Consider the following 20494-nt stretch of genomic DNA (forward strand, 5'->3'; position numbering starts at 1 on the left):
ACATCGAAGACATTTGCACACAAGTATACGAGAAGATGTAAAAATAATTAAGTTTATTTTCTGTTGCAAATACAATAAATTCAGACTTGCATCGTAGAAGATTTAATCACTTTATAAATACTTGCACAGTTATTCACTGTTGATTAAACTGCACTGTGGCATATAGTTATATTATTCAAAGTAAATATGATGGCGATGTAATAGGTTATGAATAATATAGAATTTGTTATCTCCCCACCCTGTTGAGCACGGAAGATGAGATTTAGGTATAGGGCTTACAACTGAAACAACAGTGTTGAAAGAAGATTTATCTCATCCTGAACATGTTTCCTACATGTATGTACTGACAAAATATTACATCTGATCTTCCTGATCTGTATTACTATTACTGGAGGTTCTCAATTGCAGAATTTGTTAACATACTGTTTGCCATTATTCTGTAGGCTAAAGTACAAACTTTGTATATAAACTGAGTGTTTATTAATTATCAACAGCATATTTTCAAGTACCATTTCTTCAAGGCTAAAACATGGTGCCCACAAACAATTATCAAACACACATCTTCATTGCCAGGGCTAATCGTAAAATCAATCAACTATAATCCTACAATCAATCCTAAAAAATATCCCAAACCTCCTAATCATCACCAATCTTATTCATACAAACAAATGAGTTTCACACTCCATACTAACATTCATACCCTAATAAAAATTCATACCCTAAACAATACATGATGTCAATATATCAATTGTGTAGTTGAGCAAAAACCAAACAAAAATATAGCGCAATTGCATGCTCAACAAAAAGCACTAGGTTGCAATGAAAAAGTTACCTCACAAAAAGTACAATCAATGCTGAATAAATCGTATCCTAAATGTAAACATGAATGTAAAACTGCATGTTGTTCTAATACACCGCTTTGGAGTTTCGAGTGCGCATGCGCGGCTAGTCACATTTTTGGTGGCAGGGGGCGCTCCGTTGTACCAAACACTCTGCAGTGTACCGTACACAAAGAGCAGTGACTATCGTGGGACAAAAACCACAGAAATATCAAAGAGATAAGAGCTTACGAGGGAAAACTTAAACGCAATTGACAATCTACCTCTTCTGAAGACCTCGTGTTTGGTACAATTTGCAATCCCAGCATGCAATGCGCGGATTGTCTCGCGACGCGAGATTTGCTCTCGCCTGAGACTTCGAAAGGGTGTATTCTTTCACTAGCTTCCATTTTATGACAAATTTTTCTTCCTACAAAACGAAAAAAACATGTCCAAAGAAATCACTGCCAGTCATTAAATTGTTAATCACTCACAGGCATTATGCAATTAAGTTTATTAGGAAACGACGTACAAGTACTGTAACGTGTTGTGTAGAAGAAAAAAACTACAGGAGGGTAAAAACTGACGCAACAAGAAATATCCATGAATGTAACTGCTTGAATGAATTCATAAATTCCAATTCAGCGCAAAGAGTATTTAAATAAAACAAAAGTGCACCCATTTGTATGCGTTAAGTAATACAATTAATCAATCACTATCATTATTTTTTTAATTTCTGGTCATGCCATGTCCATGGTTAAAGCTGGGATGGGAAGACAATGTGTGTCACATTCATTCTGAAGCAGATCCCTTCTCACTAAAACTCTGCTCCAAAATTCCCACCACCAGAATCCCACACACTCTATTTAATGTTGTGATGTCTGCATATCAAGTTTTTCTATTCGACACAAGACAAGGAGAAAATTACTCGGTGTATAACAAGTATAAGATATTGCCACAGTGTCAGATTGCCATATATAGTGTTACCAGTTCCAACGTACAGTCGATCATGCCCTATCCAAACAACCTCCTGCTCACAACAAACACCCAAAAGGATTCCCGACAATTTTTTCCCTACATAATTCACCTTTCCACAGCAACCACCAGTCGATATAACTGCTGGTTGGTCCCTTATGTGGTGGTTATAGACAGGTTCGACTATACTTAAACGACAGTGTGGATGTGACAAAAAATTGACCCAATAATTACAGAGTATCACCAGCAAACAGCTGTAATTTCTTTGAACTTGTATTCCCTGTCAAATCTTATTTACAGGTCTGATAAACAAAGGGAAGTAAGCGCTCTAAAATGCAGAGGACATGTGTAATAGAGTAAGTGAGAGTTATTCCGATCCATTCTCCTAACACCTGAGAGAATAACAAGCATTAAAATGAACAAGCGACTTTCATCCTCAATACAATAAAATTGATTTAATTATGTGTTTTTTGTCTTATTTACAGAACAAATAAGGCACATAGCACAGACCTGAATACAGGCATCAACCATAATCTTTCATATATCCTCCTGAAACTGACAAACGTTTGTTTGTTTGTTTATTTGTTGCTTAACGTCCAGCCGACTACGCAGAGCCATATCAGGACGAGGAAGGGGGGGATGAAGGGGGCCACTTGTCAAGCGATTCCTGTTTACAAATGCACTAACCCATTACTTGTGTCCCAGCAGGCTTTAGTAAAACTAAATTAATACCTACTGGAAGATTACCAGTTTCCAGTATGTTAAAATAGGCTTAACCTATCTACTGCTGGACTTACATCAGAACACTAACAGATTAAACTATACATGAATCGCGAGACAAGCGGCAAGAGAAGAGATTTTTGGAAAAAATACAGGTGAATGAGCAAGAAGGCAGAAAAAAGAAAAGAATTCATGAAGAAAAAGAGAGCATGACAGGAAAGAGGAACCAAAAATCTACCTAACAGCAAACTGGAAAGCTCCTGCGGTTCCAAAAACAGGAGGGGCCTTTAATTTCATAACCGCAGTGCCCCACTGCGGGATGACAAACGTTTAAAAATGCTTAAAACATTCAAATACAAAGGTACTCATTGTGCATACATATGGACTTAACACATATATATGTAGATATATCACACATGACCATTAAAAACCAAGAGGAAAGAGAAAATCAGTAGAAAAACAATTGATGTGTATAATTAAAAGTACCATGTATACAATTGAGAAAAAAAGCAATATTTCAAAAGGTGATACGCTTTCCACAATCATCATTTCTCCTCACTCTTATTATGCCATGAACAATATGCAAGTTTAAAGACAAAGCTGCTTGATAAGTAACCAATGTGAAACCTTGTATAACAGGTCTGAGAAAGAAGCACCTCATATTTACATAGTTAAATAATTCCATATAAAACCCTCACTGCCCCGTCCTCATAACTTCTACATGTATCACAGAGAGGGGGAGGGATGTTAAAAACTTCAGAGTTTCAACTGCATCTGTGTGGCAAAAACTAAGTGAAGATTAGAACAAAGCAGAGTGTATTCATTGCACTCATCAAGTGAACTATGCTAAATTCAATACCATTCTGGTAACATATATAACTAATTTGAGCACTGACAACAGAAACAAAATAAAACTCACCCATTTGAAAACTGCATTATTCATGTCAGAGAGATAACAATACTAATGTCTACCTGTATGCAAGAGAAACAATATGTATAAAAGCAAATAAGATAAATATCCAAAACTTGATGGGAGATATCGCAGGCTGCTTGGTTATCACAGTTCATCTTTCTTGCTGGATTTCTGAAACACAGGTTGACACTTATTAATAAAATTCATAATGTGTGGCTGTAACACTTGACAGCAGATTAAAAATTGATTTAGACAGAAATTCAGAGCGTTATATTTTATCAGATTTAAATGGTTGTCAAGAGAAACGTTTCACAAGTGACAAAGACCAACCGACACCTGACTGAACACTTCATAGCAAAGGAAAGAATCAGGTATGCAAGCAGGAAATTGCTTTGCTCAGAGATTAAACGAGGTTCAGAGGAGCAATATATATATATATATATACATTCACACTTATATGATGTATCTACCCATAATACCAGTATAATTATAACAGTCTACGCACTTACCTTTTTCAATCGCTTGCACTCGCACAAGGAATCGTAAGAGTCTGTGGGATGCTCAAGAAGCTCAAAGCCCTCCGTAACCACGGGCTTCTTTTTTAACCGCTTGGATACTGCCTGGAAAACAAACCAAATTGTGGGATGTTTGGTGGGTTGTTCTCAGATCAGCTTCTTTTGTGGTCTGAGGGGAGCATATCGTCTTGTTTCATCTTTATCGTTGTCAAGGTAAACACCAACGAGAGGAGGTGAAGAAACTCTTAGAGTTTCCATTGGTTTGCTATTGATTATCCCTTTGTAATTTTCTTCTCACACCCATGGAACCCAGTGAATTGTTACCTACGAAGTTACATAGTTTTTTGTTACCCAACTTCGTTATGAATGAAAAGTATTGAAAATGATGACAAACTCAGTTATCATCAAGCAGCTAGGTGTGAACAATTTTATTTTCTGCACACAAAAAGTAAAACACAATTTCACAAGCGACTACCATCTCTCGCAATGATAGTGTCCAAACCGTAACTTGCATTAAAAGACACACTTTTTGTTGCAATAGGCAAAGGGGATAGACAATGGTGTGACTTTTTTTCTACTGAATTGTTCTTCCTATCCCAACATGTCCAGTTCCACACTGTCAACAAACCTCAAAGAGTTTGACGTGATAGCAGAAGATCTCAGCTGGGTGCAGGTTCTCTCGGGCAAACTGTTGGGCATTCTGTGCAATGGCGTGGGCCTGACAAAAAAAAGTAGTGTTGTATAAAATAAAAATAAACCCAGCAACAACAACATAAGCATACAGAGGAAGACAAACTTCCCTCCTGTCCTTTATAACGTTTTCAGTCAATACTTGACTGAACATAAACAGTGGACAAAACACAAACTAATGTTGATGACTACAGTCAGTGCATATATCTGTCTTGCAAAAATTCACAGTTCTCTTCTCAAATAATGAAAGCAATCACAAATGGCAATCCACAATAACAAAACCAAAATAAAAGCATGCCAGCAAAGCACAATAGGAAGCTTACATTTTCCATTCAAAAACAAAATATCTACACAGAATACCACACACACACACCTCATCGTCGTGGTTCCGTGCCCACTTAATCTGATCAAAAATGTCACTGAGGTCTCTTTTGAGGGGAATGTAATGTCTCCATGGCGATAGGCGTTTGTAGAAATGTTCGTAATACTCAGAGTCTTGCTTCAGCACCACGGCGTCCCCAGCCAACAGGTAGGGGAAGCGATAGGCCGCCACAGTGCCGTCAATGTTCAGCTGGTATTTACTCTGAAAAGACATCAAGCTCAATGCAATAATTTGCGTGAATGCCTAAAAGAAAAGAAGTTACCCCCCCCCCCCCCCCCCCCCCCCGTTCTAAATCAGTCCTCATGTACAACATACAAATTTAAAAAGAACTTAATTTATTTTAAATGTTCATAATTGTAATGACTTCATATAAAAAACAAGAAGGGCAAAGCCCATACGACTCACATGCTTGACCTTGACCTTTACATGACCTTGACCTTCAGGGTCAAGGTCAAATAACTAAACCTAGCAATGACATCATACACTAAGAACTGCTTTACACATTTTTCCTACCAAAATACATGTGACCTTGACCCAAGGTCAAGATCATCCAAGGTCATGCAACACAAAGCTGTTAATTCAAGACATAGGAAGTACAATGGTGCTTATTGGCTCTTTCTACCATGAGATATGGTCACTTTTAGTGGTTCACTACCTTATTTTGGTCAATTTCATAAGGGTCAAAGTGACCTTGACCTTGATCATATGTGACCAAATGTGTCTCATGATGAAAGCATAACATGTGCCCCACATAATTTTTAAGTTTGAAACAGTTATCTTCCATAGTTTAGGGTCAAGGTCACTTCAAAATATGTATACAATCCAACTTTGAAGAGCTCCTGTGACCTTGACCTTGAAGCAAGGTAAACCAAACTGGTATCAAAAGATGGGGCTTACTTTGCCCTATATATCATACTAGAATGAATACCCGCTTCGCCGGGTAGCCGGCTTCGCCGGGAAGAAGTACTTAGAGCCGTACGCCGGCTTCGCCGGGTCCGAACAATGGACCCGCCAAGCTTAGGTCCCTCCCAGATTCGTGGAATGGGAACAGCACGAAAATGATTCAGTGGCCATAATGCCATTCCTGACCATATCGAGTCCCATCCTTGTCGACGAATGTAACCGTGTTAATCACCTTTGGAGGCGAACTCCACTCAAACAGGACTGAGCAAGTTAGAGCTTCTCAAAGGAAGGCCAGTACATAAAATTACACAAAAGCCGCCAGACCACATCACAAACAGAACTGAACAATGCACAGGTGTTGCTCACATAGAGACACACACACACACACACACACACACACACAAAAACACAGAGAAGCCGTATCTATAGAGAGATAGATGACAGTGTATTTTTCGCGTGGCTATAAATTGATTCGACCTTTGCACTTTGACAGTGAGGATAATTTACGGGTCCAATTTACGTTCTGGACACTGCGTTGACCTTCTAAAAATAGTAACAGTAACAGAACGCCGGGAATATCCGAAGACGCTCCACTCACACTATATAGTGCACCATACGAAGGAAGGGAGGTAAACGCTGAAAACCTGGAGAAGATGAGAAGATAAGGAAGAGTTACTTATAATGGTGAAATGAACACAAAAACCAAAATCATTTCAGCGCTGCGCGCTGAGAGCACGTGTTGAAATATCTCATCGATGATATTGTGTCCGGGGTGTAGCTGAATACGGTGTCCAAATTTGAAAAAGATCCACCGAGAACTTTGGCTTTGGTGTGTCGGTATGGGGGCCCGGGTAGCTGAGGTGGAACCAAAATAGCTGAGGTTGAACCAAAATCGGTTCAGCGCTGCGCGCTGAGAGCACGTGTTGAAATATCGACCAGGTTGTGTCGTGTCCCGGGTCTACCTGAATATGCCCACCAAATTTGAAGCAGATCCATCGAGAACTTTGGCCGTGCATGGCGAATACACAAATACACAAATACACAAACACACAGATACACAAACACACAGACACACAGACACAAGTCGTATATATATATAGATATAGGTGAGGTATTGAATCTCAAAAACTTCAGAGAAAATGGGAAAAATAGCTGTTTTTTAGGCAACATTTATGGCCCCTGCGACCTTGACCTTGAAGCAAGGTCAAGATGCTATGTATGTTTTTTGGGGCCTTGTCATCATACACCATCTTGCCAAATTTGGTACTGATAGACTGAATAGTGTCCAAGAAATATCCAACGTTAAAGTTTTCCGGACGTCCGGACGGACGGACGGACGGACGTCCGGACGGACGGACGACTCGGGTGAGTACATAGACTCACTTTTGCTTCGCATGTGAGTCAAAAAGCTTTGTCCTAAATATCTCCATAAGCATAATTTTTTCTTCTTCTCCTCGGTTTATAAGCACGAATGAGCTTTTACAATTCCAATTCCAGGGAAAGCGTTATTTTTAATCTAAAAAAGGTTTAACACTCACTAACTATCTCTTTCCTTTCTAACACAACCATACAGGTACATGTACTTCAAAAAAGCACATCATGTAAGGCTGCCTCTAACCTTAACGAAATCAAACAACACATCAAGTAAGGCTGCCTCTAACCTTTCTAACACAACCATACAGGTACTTCAAACAAACAACACATCAAGCAAGGCTGCCTCTAACCTTTGTAACACAACCATACAGGTACTTCAAACAAACAACACATCAAGCAAGGCTGCCTCTAACCTTTGTAACACAACCATACAGGTACTTCAAACAAACAACACATCAAGCAAGGCTGCCTCTAACCTTTCTAACACAACCATACAGGTACTTCAAACAAACAACACATCAAGCAAGGCTGCCTCTAACCTTTCTAACACAACCATACAGGTACTTCAAACAAACAACACATCAAGCAAGGCTGCCTCTAACCTTTCTAACACAACCATACAGGTACTTCAAACAAACACACACCAAGAAAGGCGGTCTCTTACCTTGAAGAAATCAAAGAAGGACACGGGCTTGACAGTGGGTCCGTACTTCTCCTCGTTCTTTGGGAAAAAGAACATAAAGGTCAAGGCTGCGTCCACCATGTCGGGATGTTTTTGGCTGAGCTCGGCCAGTTTCAGCCGCTCCTCTCGGCTGTCGCGACCCCTCCAAAAGGCCACCTCTGACTTGTCAGCCCACTTGGGGCCTGTGTTGGCTTGTACGGAGAACATGTCCAGCGACACCCTGCACACACATGAGTGACCACGCTGACACTGCCTCTCATTTTAATGGTACCTAATAACCTATTTCTCAGATTTTCTGTTCATTACCTCTGTAACTTTACCTCCATTGTAAGACTCCCTCCTTTTTAAGACCTGACTTTCTCGGCTTTTTGGAGATCTTAATATAAAGTAAAATGTGTACGTTACATCCACAAAAGTCAGTAAAGCAAACTTGAAAAAAAAGTACCCATAAAAAAGAATGTTTGTATCATGTCAGCATTATGCTACAAATGTTTTCCTTGCTAAATTAATTCAGTTCAGACTTCCCACTGTGTACAAGAAGCGCTCAGATTGTTGACTTTGGTATATATGTGTAAATGGATAGAAGTCTACACAAATCTGTGGCTGTTAACGCGATCGGTCTCACGGGAAAGAAAGTGTATGTTCATATTGAAAATGAAGCGGCCTACATCTCCATTATTTCCCTGATTGGGGCGAACAAGAATTCCATCAGCACTGCATGCTTTTGAATTCTCGTCCAGAAGAAAGCAAGGAATATTTACTCACCTGCCAAGCATTTCCAGTGTGGCCTCAGTGATGTCATAGGTTGGCATGACGACGTCAAAGGTCGAGTCTGAGCCACACCACGACAGAATGGGAATACCGCCATTCTCTGGCTTACGTTTCTCCAAGGGCCAGTCGCCAAGGTTGACAAAGAATTCCACATCAGGCATCCTTACCTGAAATGGAAAAATTGTGGAAAATGGAGGACACACAAACTGCCATCTGTTCTACACCGACATTGTTCCTCGAGACTCCCAACAAGATGATCACATTCGTAAAAGTAAACATGTTAAACTTATGCATCAAACTTGGCAGACAATAGTGCTCAGAGAATATAATTTTGTTTAAGAAAAACGTACTTCATTTAGGTGTAGGATACCACAGAAACTATACAGGACCCTAACACCTCTCAAAATATGCATGTGTCATTGAATGAAAGACAGCTAGGAAGTGAGAGAGAGAGAGAGAGAGAGAGAGAGAGAGAGAGAGAGAGAGAGAGAGAGAGAGAGAGAGAGAGAGAGAGAGAGAGAGAGAGAGAGAGAGAGAGAGAGAGAGAGAGAGAGATGTTCTTCAAGGAAAGACCCGATTCTGTGTCTGATCCATCATACTGCAAAAGAAATCAACAGCTACACTGTTGGGAAACACCTACCTTCCTCACAAGAGACAGGAGTATGGCATCCATGAACATTTTGAAGTCAACGATGCTTCCATGAGTTTTGCGGTACACCTGCATAAGAGAGATTTGCAGTTTGTTTGTTTGTTTGTTTGTTTATTTGTTGCTTAACGTCCAGCCGACTACGCAGAGCCATATCAGGACGAGGAAGGGGGGGATGAAGGGGGCCACTTGTCAAGCGATTCCTGTTTACAAATGCACTAACCCATTACTTGTGTCCCAGCAGGCTTTAGTAAAACTAAATTAATACCTACTGGAAGATTACCAGTTTCCAGTATGTTAAAATAGGCTTAACCTATCTACTGCTGGACTTACATCAGAACACTAACAGATTAAACTATACATGAATCGCGACACAAGCGGCAAGAGAAGAGATTTTTGGAAAAAATACAGGTGAATGAGCAAGAAGGCAGAAAAAAGAAAAGAATTCATGAAGAAAAAGAGAGCATGACAGGAAAGAGGAACCAAAAATCTACCTAACAGCAAACTAGAAAGCTCCTGCGGTTCCAAAAACAGGAGGGGCCTTTAATTTCATAACCGCAGTGCCCCACTGCGGGAAGATTTGCAGTTATAGCACTACCTAATCTTATTGACTTAATTTATGACAGCTTCCTTTTGATCTGTTTACCGGATTAGCCGATTTTTTTCAAGCACATGAATCTTGGTTCTTATCATTTCAAAAGGCTCATTAACAACTGAAGGCACTGCAAATTTTGTTTAAAGAATCATTCCTGGAAAATATCACGTACACTAGTAATCTCAACGTCTGTATGAAACCATTTTTAAACCACCCTAATAAGCTCAAAGCACAGCTCACCAGTCAAAATTTCTTAAGCATAACATTAACTAAGTATCAATAACACAATATTAAGTCAATAGAAATAACCACCTTGTTATCAATAATCTTGTAGTGACACAGGCTGTGGCGACCATGATTGCTGAAGCGTGACACTGCCTCGGGTGCAACTTTGTCCATGTCGATGATGGGAAAGTGGCTAAGGTCAAGGTCAATCTGATCATACGAGGCCGGACACTCCAGCTCTTCGTACCAGCGTGTGATGTTGGCCACAGGGCAGTAACACTTCTCCTGGTACACTGGCCCTGCAACACACAGTCAACATGTGTCAGCTATGTTTCTCTTGGCACTAATTGGAAAATTTCCTAAATAAATTATCATTTAATTAATATACTTACCCGAATCACATTAGCATTGAGTCACCTGAGATGCTTATCACTGAAAAACGCTTACCCGGCTAAAGAATTTAAAGGGAAGCAACCCCATCACCAAAACGAAAGTGAAAGTAGCTTTGGTAATGGGCCAGTACACCGGGAGTTACCTCCCATACGGGTGTATGCCACGTCACTTCCTCTAGGAACACGTGCCTATTATCATACGGCTTTAAAAAATCTTAAAACCATAAGCGGGGCAGGTGGGAGGGAATACAGTATGTGATTCGGGTAAGTATATTAATTAAATGATAATTTATTTAGGAAATTTTCCATTTAATATCATATTCTTACTCCGAATCACATTAGCAGATAACATCAACAAGGCGGTGGGCTAGAAATGAATCAAAACTCACCATCAAGTTCTGGACAGGAACTGGCCTGCTGCTATGAGCGCTGGAAGGCCTCTGGAGCCATCCTGTCGAAGAGCTGTGACGTCCCGAAGATAAAAGTTTATGAAAACATCTTCGGAACGCCAATACGCAGTTGTCAGCACCTCCTCTAGACGTCTGGAGCGCAGAACTGCCAGAGAGGATGCCCACGCCCTCGTTTCATGGGCTCGGGCCGAGTCAAGTGGCAAGGAGGGCATAACCCCCCCCCTCTTTGTGCGACTCCACTCATAAGCCTGCTTGATGAGCGAGGACACCCACCGGGCCAACGTTACCTTCGACAAATCTTTCTCGCGCCTAGTAAGGAGAGAGATAAACAACAACTTCTGAGAACTAGACCGAATCGGCTGAGTCCGGGCTAAGTACAGACGAAGTGCCCTCACAGGGCAATTGACCGAATCGGGGTCATCCGGGGCCAACGCGCTGGTCAGAGCCTTAACTCTAACCGGCGGAGAGGCCTGCCCCGGAGACTGATTCTTGGCCAGGAAATCAGGCCGGAAACGCAAAGATGCGGAACCGTCCGGCTCAAAGGAGATATCTCCAGGCTGACCCGACAGGGCGTGGACCTCGCTACCCCGTCGGGCCGTAGCCAACAAAAGGAGAAACAGCGCTTTGCGAGTGACATTGAACAGACTGGCCTCGCTTAAAGGCTCAAAATCCGCAGAACGAAGGAATTCCAGGATTAAAAACAAGTCCCACTTGGGAGCGGGCAAACGAGCTTTAGCTTCCTTAAGAGCAGCCCCTTTAATGACTGCAGCTATAACGCCCCCGACTCGAACAGAACGACCAATCTGCTTAAGAGTCGCCGAGATAGCGGAGCGCCGGACCCTCAACGAGGAGACTGAGGCGCCCTGCGAAGACATGAAAGAGAGGTGGTTAGCGACCTGAATAGAGCGCGGAGCCACCGAACTCACCCCTCTAGCTGAACACCAGGCAGTCCATGCCTTCCAGTGGGAAGCATAAACTGAAGAGGTGGACGCTCTATGCGAGCGAGCCACCAAGTCCAGAGTCAAAGACGACGCCCCAGAGCGCTTCAGCGAGTCCCGAACAACTTCCACACGTGAAGCTTCAGAAGACTGGGCTCCTCGTGTGGAATGCCTGTTCGGGGCTGCACTAGTTCCCCTCGCACGAGTGCGAGAGGAATGGGGGGCCCTTGGGCGAGCCGAAGAAGATCTGGAAACCAGACCTGCGACGGCCACAGAGGAGCGACCAGAAGAAGAAGGGCCGGCTCCTCCATCTCCGCTTTCCGGATTACTCGGCTGAGTAACGGAAAGGGAGGAAAGGCGTACGCCTCCAGACCCGTCCAGGGAAAGTCCAGAGCGTTCACTCGCCATGCCTGAGGGTCCGGGAATGGCGAGACGAACACCGGAAGCCTCTTTGAGTACCTTGTGGCAAAAAGGTCCACCAGAGGCTTTTGGACCTGGGCCCAAAGGCGAAGCAGTGCCCCGTGAGTGATCGTCCACTCCGACTGAAGCACTGTACCGGAACGACTGAGCGCATCCGCCAAAGTGTTCAGCCTCCCTGGAAGGTACCTGGCCGAGATCGTGATATGATGCTGAAAGCACCACACCAGGATCTCGCAAGCCCTCTCCGAGAGAGACGGGGACCGCGAGCCTCCCTGCTTGTTGATGTACGCCGCCACTGTCATGTTGTCTGTAAACAGACGAACATGTTTGGCGTACAGGGAGGGCAGAAACTTGGCCAGAGCTAGAGCAACTGCCTCTAGCTCCAGCAAGTTGATGTGCCACAAGGACTGCTCCGTCGTCCACAGACCGGAAGTAGTCTGAAGATCTGTATGTGCCCCCCAACCCTCCCTGGACGCATCTGTAAAGAGGTCCAGGTCGGGGAGGGGCACGACGATCGGAACACCTCTGCAGACCCACTCCGTGTCCAACCACGGAAGGGTCGCAGACTGGAACCATCCCTGCAAAGGGATGAGGGCGTCCCAGTCCACCAGAGGAGAGTCCACAAACGGCTTCAGCGCGAACTGAAGCGGACGTTTGTGGACCCGGCCCAGTGAAACCAGAAGAGCCATAGACTCCATCTGCCCCAAGATGGAGGCGAGCGAGCGGATGGAAGCCATCAGGAGAGGTAAAGTGGAGCGAATCTGGGCTTGGAGCTTGTCCACCCTTCTCTGAGAAGGCTGGACAGTCCAAGCGACCGTGTCGAAAGACATCCCCAGATAAGTGAATGTCTGTGACGGGGTCAGCTCCGACTTTACCCGGTTGATCGAGAACCCCAACGAGTTGGATTCTCGAAGAACCGTCAGGGTATCCTGCGAACAGCCGCTCTGGGACTGGTTCATGATGAGCCAGTCGTCCAGATAAGCCCGCAGACGGATACCCTGGGACCTCACCAGTGCACAGACCTGTCTCACCACCATGGTGAAAATCCATGGTGCGAGAGACAGCCCGAAAGGGAGTGCGCGAAACTGGTAGATCTGATCTCCCCACCGGAAACGAAGCCATTTCCGGTCGGCCGGATGCATAAGAATGTGAAAGTATGCGTCCGTGAGATCGATCGAGGTCACCCAGTCTCCTGGGCGGAGAGAGTCTCGGACAGAGGCTGGCGTCTCCATCTTGAATTTTATCTCCCTCAAGAAAGTATTGAGGAGAGATAAATCCAACACGGGACGCCATCCTCCTGATGCTTTGGGAACAGCGAACAGACGCCCGTAAAATCCCAGGGAGCTGTGGACCCGAACTCTCTCCACCGCGCCCTTCTGCTCCAGGGAGGCAATTTCCGACTGCAAGACGGAACGTGCTTCCTGCGAGAAGGGGGGCTTGAACCGCGGAGGCACTCGGGTAAGAGGCGCCTTTTCCTCCCGCCAGAGTAGACGGAAGCCCGATCTCACCACTCCCACAATCCATTGGCTGTCTACTACCGACATCCAACGAGAAAGTGCCCGGGAGGGGCCTCCCGCCATCACCAAGGTGGAGGGCGGGAGGGAGGTGAGATCGGGAGCGCTTCATTGGGGGTGTGGCTTACTTCCAGAGCCGCCACGCCCCCTCCCCGATGCCGTCCTCTTCTTCCCACCACGAGCGGCCGGCGGAGCCTGCCGCTTCTGAGCTGGCTTGGGGTTAGACGATGTCTGAGCCTGCTTCTGTTTAGAAGGCTGAGACTGTTTCACCCCCTTCAGAGTGTAGTCAAGGAACTGACTGTCCTTGTTTGACTGAATCTCCTTCTGTCTGGCATCCAGTGCCAGCGGACAGAAGAGAGACTCCTCTGAGACCGGGGAGACTCTCAAGGTCTCCCTAGTAGCCAGTTCCGTGAATTGGGACTGCGAGAGGAAGAGATCCCTCCTGCAGAGTACCGCTTGGGTGTACTGCAGGGAGGAAAGACGCAATTGTTCCTCATTGACCTTGGCCAATGCGGCCAAAAGCGCAGAGACATCGTCCGCATTCTGTTCTTCACTGAGAGTGAAAGGAACTAGCGAATCGGTCAATGCCCGAGACAGAGCCCGAACGAGAGTCTCCGCAATGGAGGACAGTTCGATCTGCCGACGTCCAACCTCCTCAGCAGAGAGGAGGGAAGCCTCGGAAACCGGCAAAACCGAATCACGCTTGATCGGTTTAGTCAGAAGAGGCAGCAATTCCCGGGAAACCGGAAGGGTAGCCCTAGGGAGTGCAAAAGACGCCAGCCAATTCTGGCTCTGATTGGGCATGCCAAGCTTCCTATTGGCCGTAGGCACGAAGGAAGAGGCTTGGGCAGCTGAAGCCACCCACTGCTGAGCTGATTCCGGAACTGGACCAAAAGGAAGCAGTAACGGAACAGGCACTGGCCGAATACCACTCCCCGCATGTGCTGGACGAACCAGTGAATGCGAAAGTTGGTAAGCCACTGACGGAGACTCGGCGAACCGGAAGGAAGAAACATCCTCCTGTGCCGGCCGGAAGTCCGCCATGGCAGAAGGAACGAATGATGCGGAAGGGTCCGCAGCCACCACCCCTTCAGGAAAATAACGAGACGTTACTTCCGCCGCGACGTCAAGAACAGACTTGAGCTTCGACGGAAACACGCCCCGCGACTCCTCGCTGACCACTGATGGAGCATCAGAATAGTCACACGTGGAACCATGACCGAAGTCACCAGTTCCGGAAGCAGAAGCATGCCCTGGCAAACCGGAAACCGGAAAAGCCTGAGCACTAACGTCATCCTGCCGCCCAAAATCCTGTGAAGGTAAAGGGTAAGCAGGACGACCATCCGCAAAAACCGGAGCTGGATGAGCTGACGTCACTCCCCCGACTGAGTGGAGTGATGCCTGCTCAAGCCTAGGCGCTTGAAAGCCGGAAGGCGCACGCTGTAATCCACTATCTGGTATCCGGAAGGAACCACCAGAAGAGGAAGAAGCGTTTCCGGCCGAAACCGGAAGTGTAGTCAACGGAACCGCAAAATGCGGAAGTGAAGACTGCACTGGTTGACTTCGCGATCCGGAAGGACCGGAAGTCAGTGAATACTCCATCCTGCCGCGACCGCCGTAGCGTGCCGGAGCGGACGGATCATCACTTCCGGCAAGTGCCGGAAATGCGGCAGTCGAAACCGACTGCCGCCGCTGTTCGAACAAGTCCGGGGCCTCGTAGGTTATCGCCGGAAATGAAAGATCAGCAAGGTATCGGTCGTGACCCGATGCGAAAGAGCTGTCCCCCGAAGGAGAACGTCCAGGCGCCTCACGAGGGCTATCGGACCAGCTCTGCTTACCAACCGACGCTGAAGAGGGAGGACGCTGCTCCAAGCCGGAAGTGGAGGACAAAGACACGGAAGCCAATGCCCGGACGTCACTGCCAGATGCCGGAAACGCCGAACTGCTGGCGACGGAACGCTGAAATTCTGCCTGCACCAAGCTGCGGATTTCTGGAACCAGTGACTTTAACAGAGAGGAAACCAATGCACCTTGTCCAGGTGCTAACAAAGAAGACGAAGTCTCCGATGTAGAGACAGGTGCAGAAGTAACAGTAGCGCTAGGCGCCGCAAAAGAAGCAGAAGTAGTAACAGCGCTAGGCGCCGAAATTGGTACAGCCAACAAAGTGTTACGCTCTTGGTCTGTAACAAGTAACGTTGCTTTGGAAGAGGAAGACTTAGCCTTAATTTTCCCCTTGGGGTCCGACTTGCCACGGCGCTTGTCTGAATCAGACATGTTGACAACAACACGTGGCAACGCGAAAAAAAAAAATTTTTTTTTTTTTTTACTGAAACAAAAGTCTAAACGACTGGAAAATTCAGTAAACACACGCACTAATGCGTTAACAAAATACTATAGCTAAACTTGCCCCACAAGCAGAGGCACGGAGAGCTACAAACAAAGTCACACGAGCTAGAAAACTAACTCACACAACAAAATGGCGACACGCAAGACACTGACACAAACGTCAACAACACGTGGCAAAGCCAAAAAGATTTACTGAAACGTAAGTCAAAACGACTGAAAACACAGTAAACACACACGCTTACGCGTCAACAAAATACTAAAGCTACACTTGCCCAAACAGAAAGAGGGCACGCAGAGCTACTAGCAAAGTCACACGAGTTAGCTAACTAACTCACACAACAAAATGGCGAAACACGCAAGTCACTGACACACAAGTCCGTAAAAAACGGACAACGTACAGTAACGAAACAGCGCAAACAACCAACAACAAACGGGAACGAGCTCACCAAACTGTAGGCAAGGCGAGCAGACAAGCTGGGTAACGTGGCCGGCGGGTGTCACTCAAACACACAAGGTCAGCCACAGAGCGTCAAAAAGTGAACCGTCCTCTCCGAGGTGAAAAAGACGTATGATAATAGGCACGTGTTCCTAGAGGAAGTGACGTGGCATACACCCGTATGGGAGGTAACTCCCGGTGTACTGGCCCATTACCAAAGCTACTTTCACTTTCGTTTTGGTGATGGGGTTGCTTCCCTTTAAATTCTTTAGCCGGGTAAGCGTTTTTCAGTGATAAGCATCTCAGGTGACTCAATGCTAATGTGATTCGGAGTAAGAATATGATATTAAATAAGTGACTAATGCAACAGAAGAATTTATAAAACAGAAAATAAAAATTCAGTTATAAATGTCTTTTGCAGTTGTTTACCTTTAATTGTGTACAGTGATTCAGCCACATGTTCTTTGCCATATTTAACAGAAACCAGAATGTTCTCTACCTTTAATTTTGTATGGTGATTCAGCCACATGTTCTTTGTCGTATTTAACAGAAACCAGAATGTTCTCTACCTTTAAATGTGTATGGTGATTGAGCCTCATGTTCTTTGCCATATTTGACAGAAACCAGAATGTTCTCTACCTTTAACTTTGTACGGTGATTCAGCCACATGTTCTTCGCCATATTTGACAGAAACCAGAATGTTCTCCGGCGCAGAGAAAGGCTTGAGCCTGACGATGTAGACGCCATCATGCCGATCCAAGATGTCAACCCGCAGCCGCACACGCTCTTCCCCCACAGCCTGGGTCACAGTCACCTGGAATGCTGTCTCCCCTACAGAGTCTGTCAGTCTGAAACAAAGAGGTGGAGAGTCAAGAATGCTGTCTCCCCTACAGAGTCTGTCAGTCTAAAACAGAGAGAGATGGAGAGTCAGGGATGCTGTCTCCCCTACAGAGTCCGTCAGTCTGAAACAGAGAGAGGTGGAGAGTCAGGAATGCTGTCTCCCCTACAGAGTCTGTCAGTCTGAAACAGAGAGAGGTGGAGAGTCAGGAATGCTGTGTCCCCAACAGAGTCTGTCAGTCTGAAACAGAGAGGTGGAGAGTCAGGAATGCTGTCTCTCCTACAGAGTCAGCCAGTCTGAAACAGAGAGAGGTGGGAGGTGATGTTGGGTTGGGATGCATGGGGAATGATCGAGTGGTTGAACTGATTATGGAACCAAAAACAAGCAGGCCTGAAAGTGGCGAGTAGTTTACTCGACATAACGAGTAGAAACAATGAACTGGCGAGTAAAAACGTAAATCTACTCGCCAAATGCGAGTAAAGGCACAACGTGCCAGGACTGTACGTTGGCTAGTGAAATATTTCCTTTGGCTAGTAAAATTTCAGAGGCACTAGCCAAAGGCTAGTGAAGCATATGCAAGATTTTCAGGACTGACAAATCAACTATATATTTGTTCCTGACCTTTTAGAAGAGGCTTCCCATCAACATTCTACACATGTATTGCCAAACCAAATCTGATTACAAATATGACAGGGGAAACATGGTATTATACTGACAAGAGAACTATACAAAAAAAATATAAACTTCAGTCATGATCGAGCCATCAAGCAGACTCCTGGTGAGTGATCTAGATTAGCTGCTTTCTCTTGTAATGATGATCATATTGCCTTGCCATCTGTCACCACACACAACAAATATCATAAAAGGATCAAAAGCCAGGATATTACGAACAGGACACAAGACCATATGTAGTGATATGAAAGACTGGATATATATAGTGATCACCAAAAACAAGCATTCAAACAAACATGTACTGTACAAATTTCAACCCTGAAGTTTGAGAGAGACAAACGATCCAAAACTTGATCCAAAAGCCATCCCCATATCCTATTTCTAAATCATATTATAATTTATATACTTGCGAAAAATTATTATTCTTTCAAGAGTTTCATACACTTTCGTCATTTTTCGTCAGTCTTTGATGAGATACGGATCAGTCATGGCTCGATCATGACTGAAGTTTATATTTTTTTGTATAGTGTATATATATATATGTAAAATAATTGAATGTATTAGTAATGGAAGGGCGCTGCTTTTGTGCGACGCTTAGTTTTGGAGACAGGCGTGATCTGGCGAAGAACATCACGACAAATCCCTTACAAATATAATTCTGTTACGTTTGGCATCAATCTGGGAGGTATTTCTTTGGTAACGTTGAGCAAAAATAGATCTGGGCTGTTCGGTTGAGAAGCAGACAGATTACTTGGATTGAAATGAATAAATAAATAAATGCGCCTTATAATCTTATACTTACTGATGGAACTGTATATGGACATGATGTGTGTGTAAATGTTTACCAATCCATTTGTCAACGCACTCTTTTGTAGCAGACAGATTTTCTTATGACGGAATTGGTACGTGAAATGTTCCATTCTTCAACTCGCGAGCTTGAATATGATGTCAGTTCAGCTTCGTCATTCGTGATCGTTTAGTATTCCAACCAGTGTGAGTTTCCATCACTGTGTTCTGCGTGCGTTTTGACAGACCAGACGTGTTGAGAAAAGCATCGCAAAACATTGCGGTAAAGCAGTGAAAAGAAAAGGAAGCGTGCAGAAGGATGTTTGCGTCTTGCAAGGATTTCTGAAAAAGAATCCTCCCTTGAAAGAAAACAAAGATGTCGTCCGCTCTGAAGGTTGGGAGATTTTGAAGCATTCAAGTCAAAACACAAGATGGTTGGTAAACTTGTTGAGGTTATATTCTTTCTTTGAATTGCCGTGGATTTGAGCTGTGCCTTGAAAGGAACCGGCAGAAAAGCCTTTGAATACAATCTTTCAAAGAAATCTGGATGGCTTGCTCCAGAACTGCAACCTCGATATGGCAAAACAAAAAAAATCTGGATCAATTTATGAGGACAGGCTGTAAATTAGTGTCACATTTTTTATATGGGTTTGGAAGAACTGCTCCGGCCCTGTTCTTTTTTCGTCCCGCCCAAAATAGTTATTTCTTTTGAGTGACGCAGCATTACAGGGGGCTCTTAGGAGGTTGGAGGGTGGGGAAAAAAGGATATATCTTTCTTAGGATTATATGTATATGATCATTATCATATGTTATCACTTCCAGTTCCAGCAACAGATAAGTCTACAGATTATCAGCATTGGTATTTCCACAATCAAATAGCTGCAGTCACTCACACACACGCATGACTTACTTCTCCCCCTTCACATCGACTGCTTGAATGTAAAAGTAACGCACAGGCAGGTTGAAGTGGGATTTCAGGCCCGGCCCCCATATCAAGCATTGTTTTGGGTCCACTTCAGCTGCATCCCCCAACGTGGAACAGAAAGCCGTGTAGCAGACGACGTACACCAAAGTTTGTTTGCACAGAACTTGCCAGGCATATTTTACGTGGAATTTTAACATTATCAGTGTTGTGACGACTATTAGTCAAAAGTACCCGACTTCAGGATACTTAGAATCAAATATTGCGGTTTAAGAAGCTGCTGTACATTAGTTCACTCTTTCTAATACTTCAAAAGTACCCCCCTCACAGGAAGAGAACAGCAGTCATTTTTGACCAATCGTTGTACGGTCGCTCCGACACTGCATATTGACCTACTTTTGAAAGCACATCCTGGCTGTTCTTTCTACTTGACTTCGGATTTCTTTGTACGCGAAGATTTACTTTAAATATCCAAAGTAAACTGTTGTAGAGCAACAATAAAGACACCAAAATGTTTTTGGTTCAAAAGGCTGTTACGTAAAGCTTTTTGTACAGCACAGGTAGATAAGTTTAATAACTGTGAGTGTCTTGCCGACACAGACGATTGTTGG

At 44.5% G+C, this 20494-nt stretch overlaps 1 protein-coding gene across 1 annotated transcript; it reads right to left on the reverse strand.

The window, feature by feature from the left end:
- Positions 1-36: 36 nt before the first annotated feature.
- Positions 37-20433, reverse strand: LOC138972260 (protein O-glucosyltransferase 2-like). Its single transcript, XM_070344981.1, has 10 exons — positions 19872-20433; positions 17305-17513; positions 10297-10508; positions 9384-9461; positions 8738-8910; positions 7955-8192; positions 5005-5214; positions 4570-4659; positions 3936-4046; positions 37-3597 (listed from the first exon to the last, which is right to left on the reverse strand). Exons 1-10 carry the CDS (start codon positions 20081-20083, stop codon positions 3571-3573), a joined length of 1560 nt encoding a protein of 519 aa, XP_070201082.1. The 5' UTR covers positions 20084-20433; the 3' UTR covers positions 37-3570.
- Positions 20434-20494: the final 61 nt, after the last annotated feature.

This window comes from Littorina saxatilis, linkage group LG1 (assembly GCF_037325665.1).
Source record: "Littorina saxatilis isolate snail1 linkage group LG1, US_GU_Lsax_2.0, whole genome shotgun sequence".
NCBI classification, from domain to species: Eukaryota; Metazoa; Mollusca; class Gastropoda; order Littorinimorpha; family Littorinidae; genus Littorina; species Littorina saxatilis.

Bases quoted from the DNA above. Each gene is read 5' to 3' on its own strand.
- LOC138972260 (XM_070344981.1), bottom strand. From the start codon at position 20,083: ATGTTAAAATTCCACGTAAAATATGCCTGGCAAGTTCTGTGCAAACAA. The intron at 17,514-19,871 runs GTAAGTCATGCG...TCTTTGTTTCAG, and splicing joins GTCGATGTGAAGGGGGAGAA to ACTGACAGACTCTGTAGGGG. The intron at 4,660-5,004 runs GTGTGTGTGTGT...TTTTTTTGTCAG, and splicing joins CACGGAACCACGACGATGAG to GCCCACGCCATTGCACAGAA.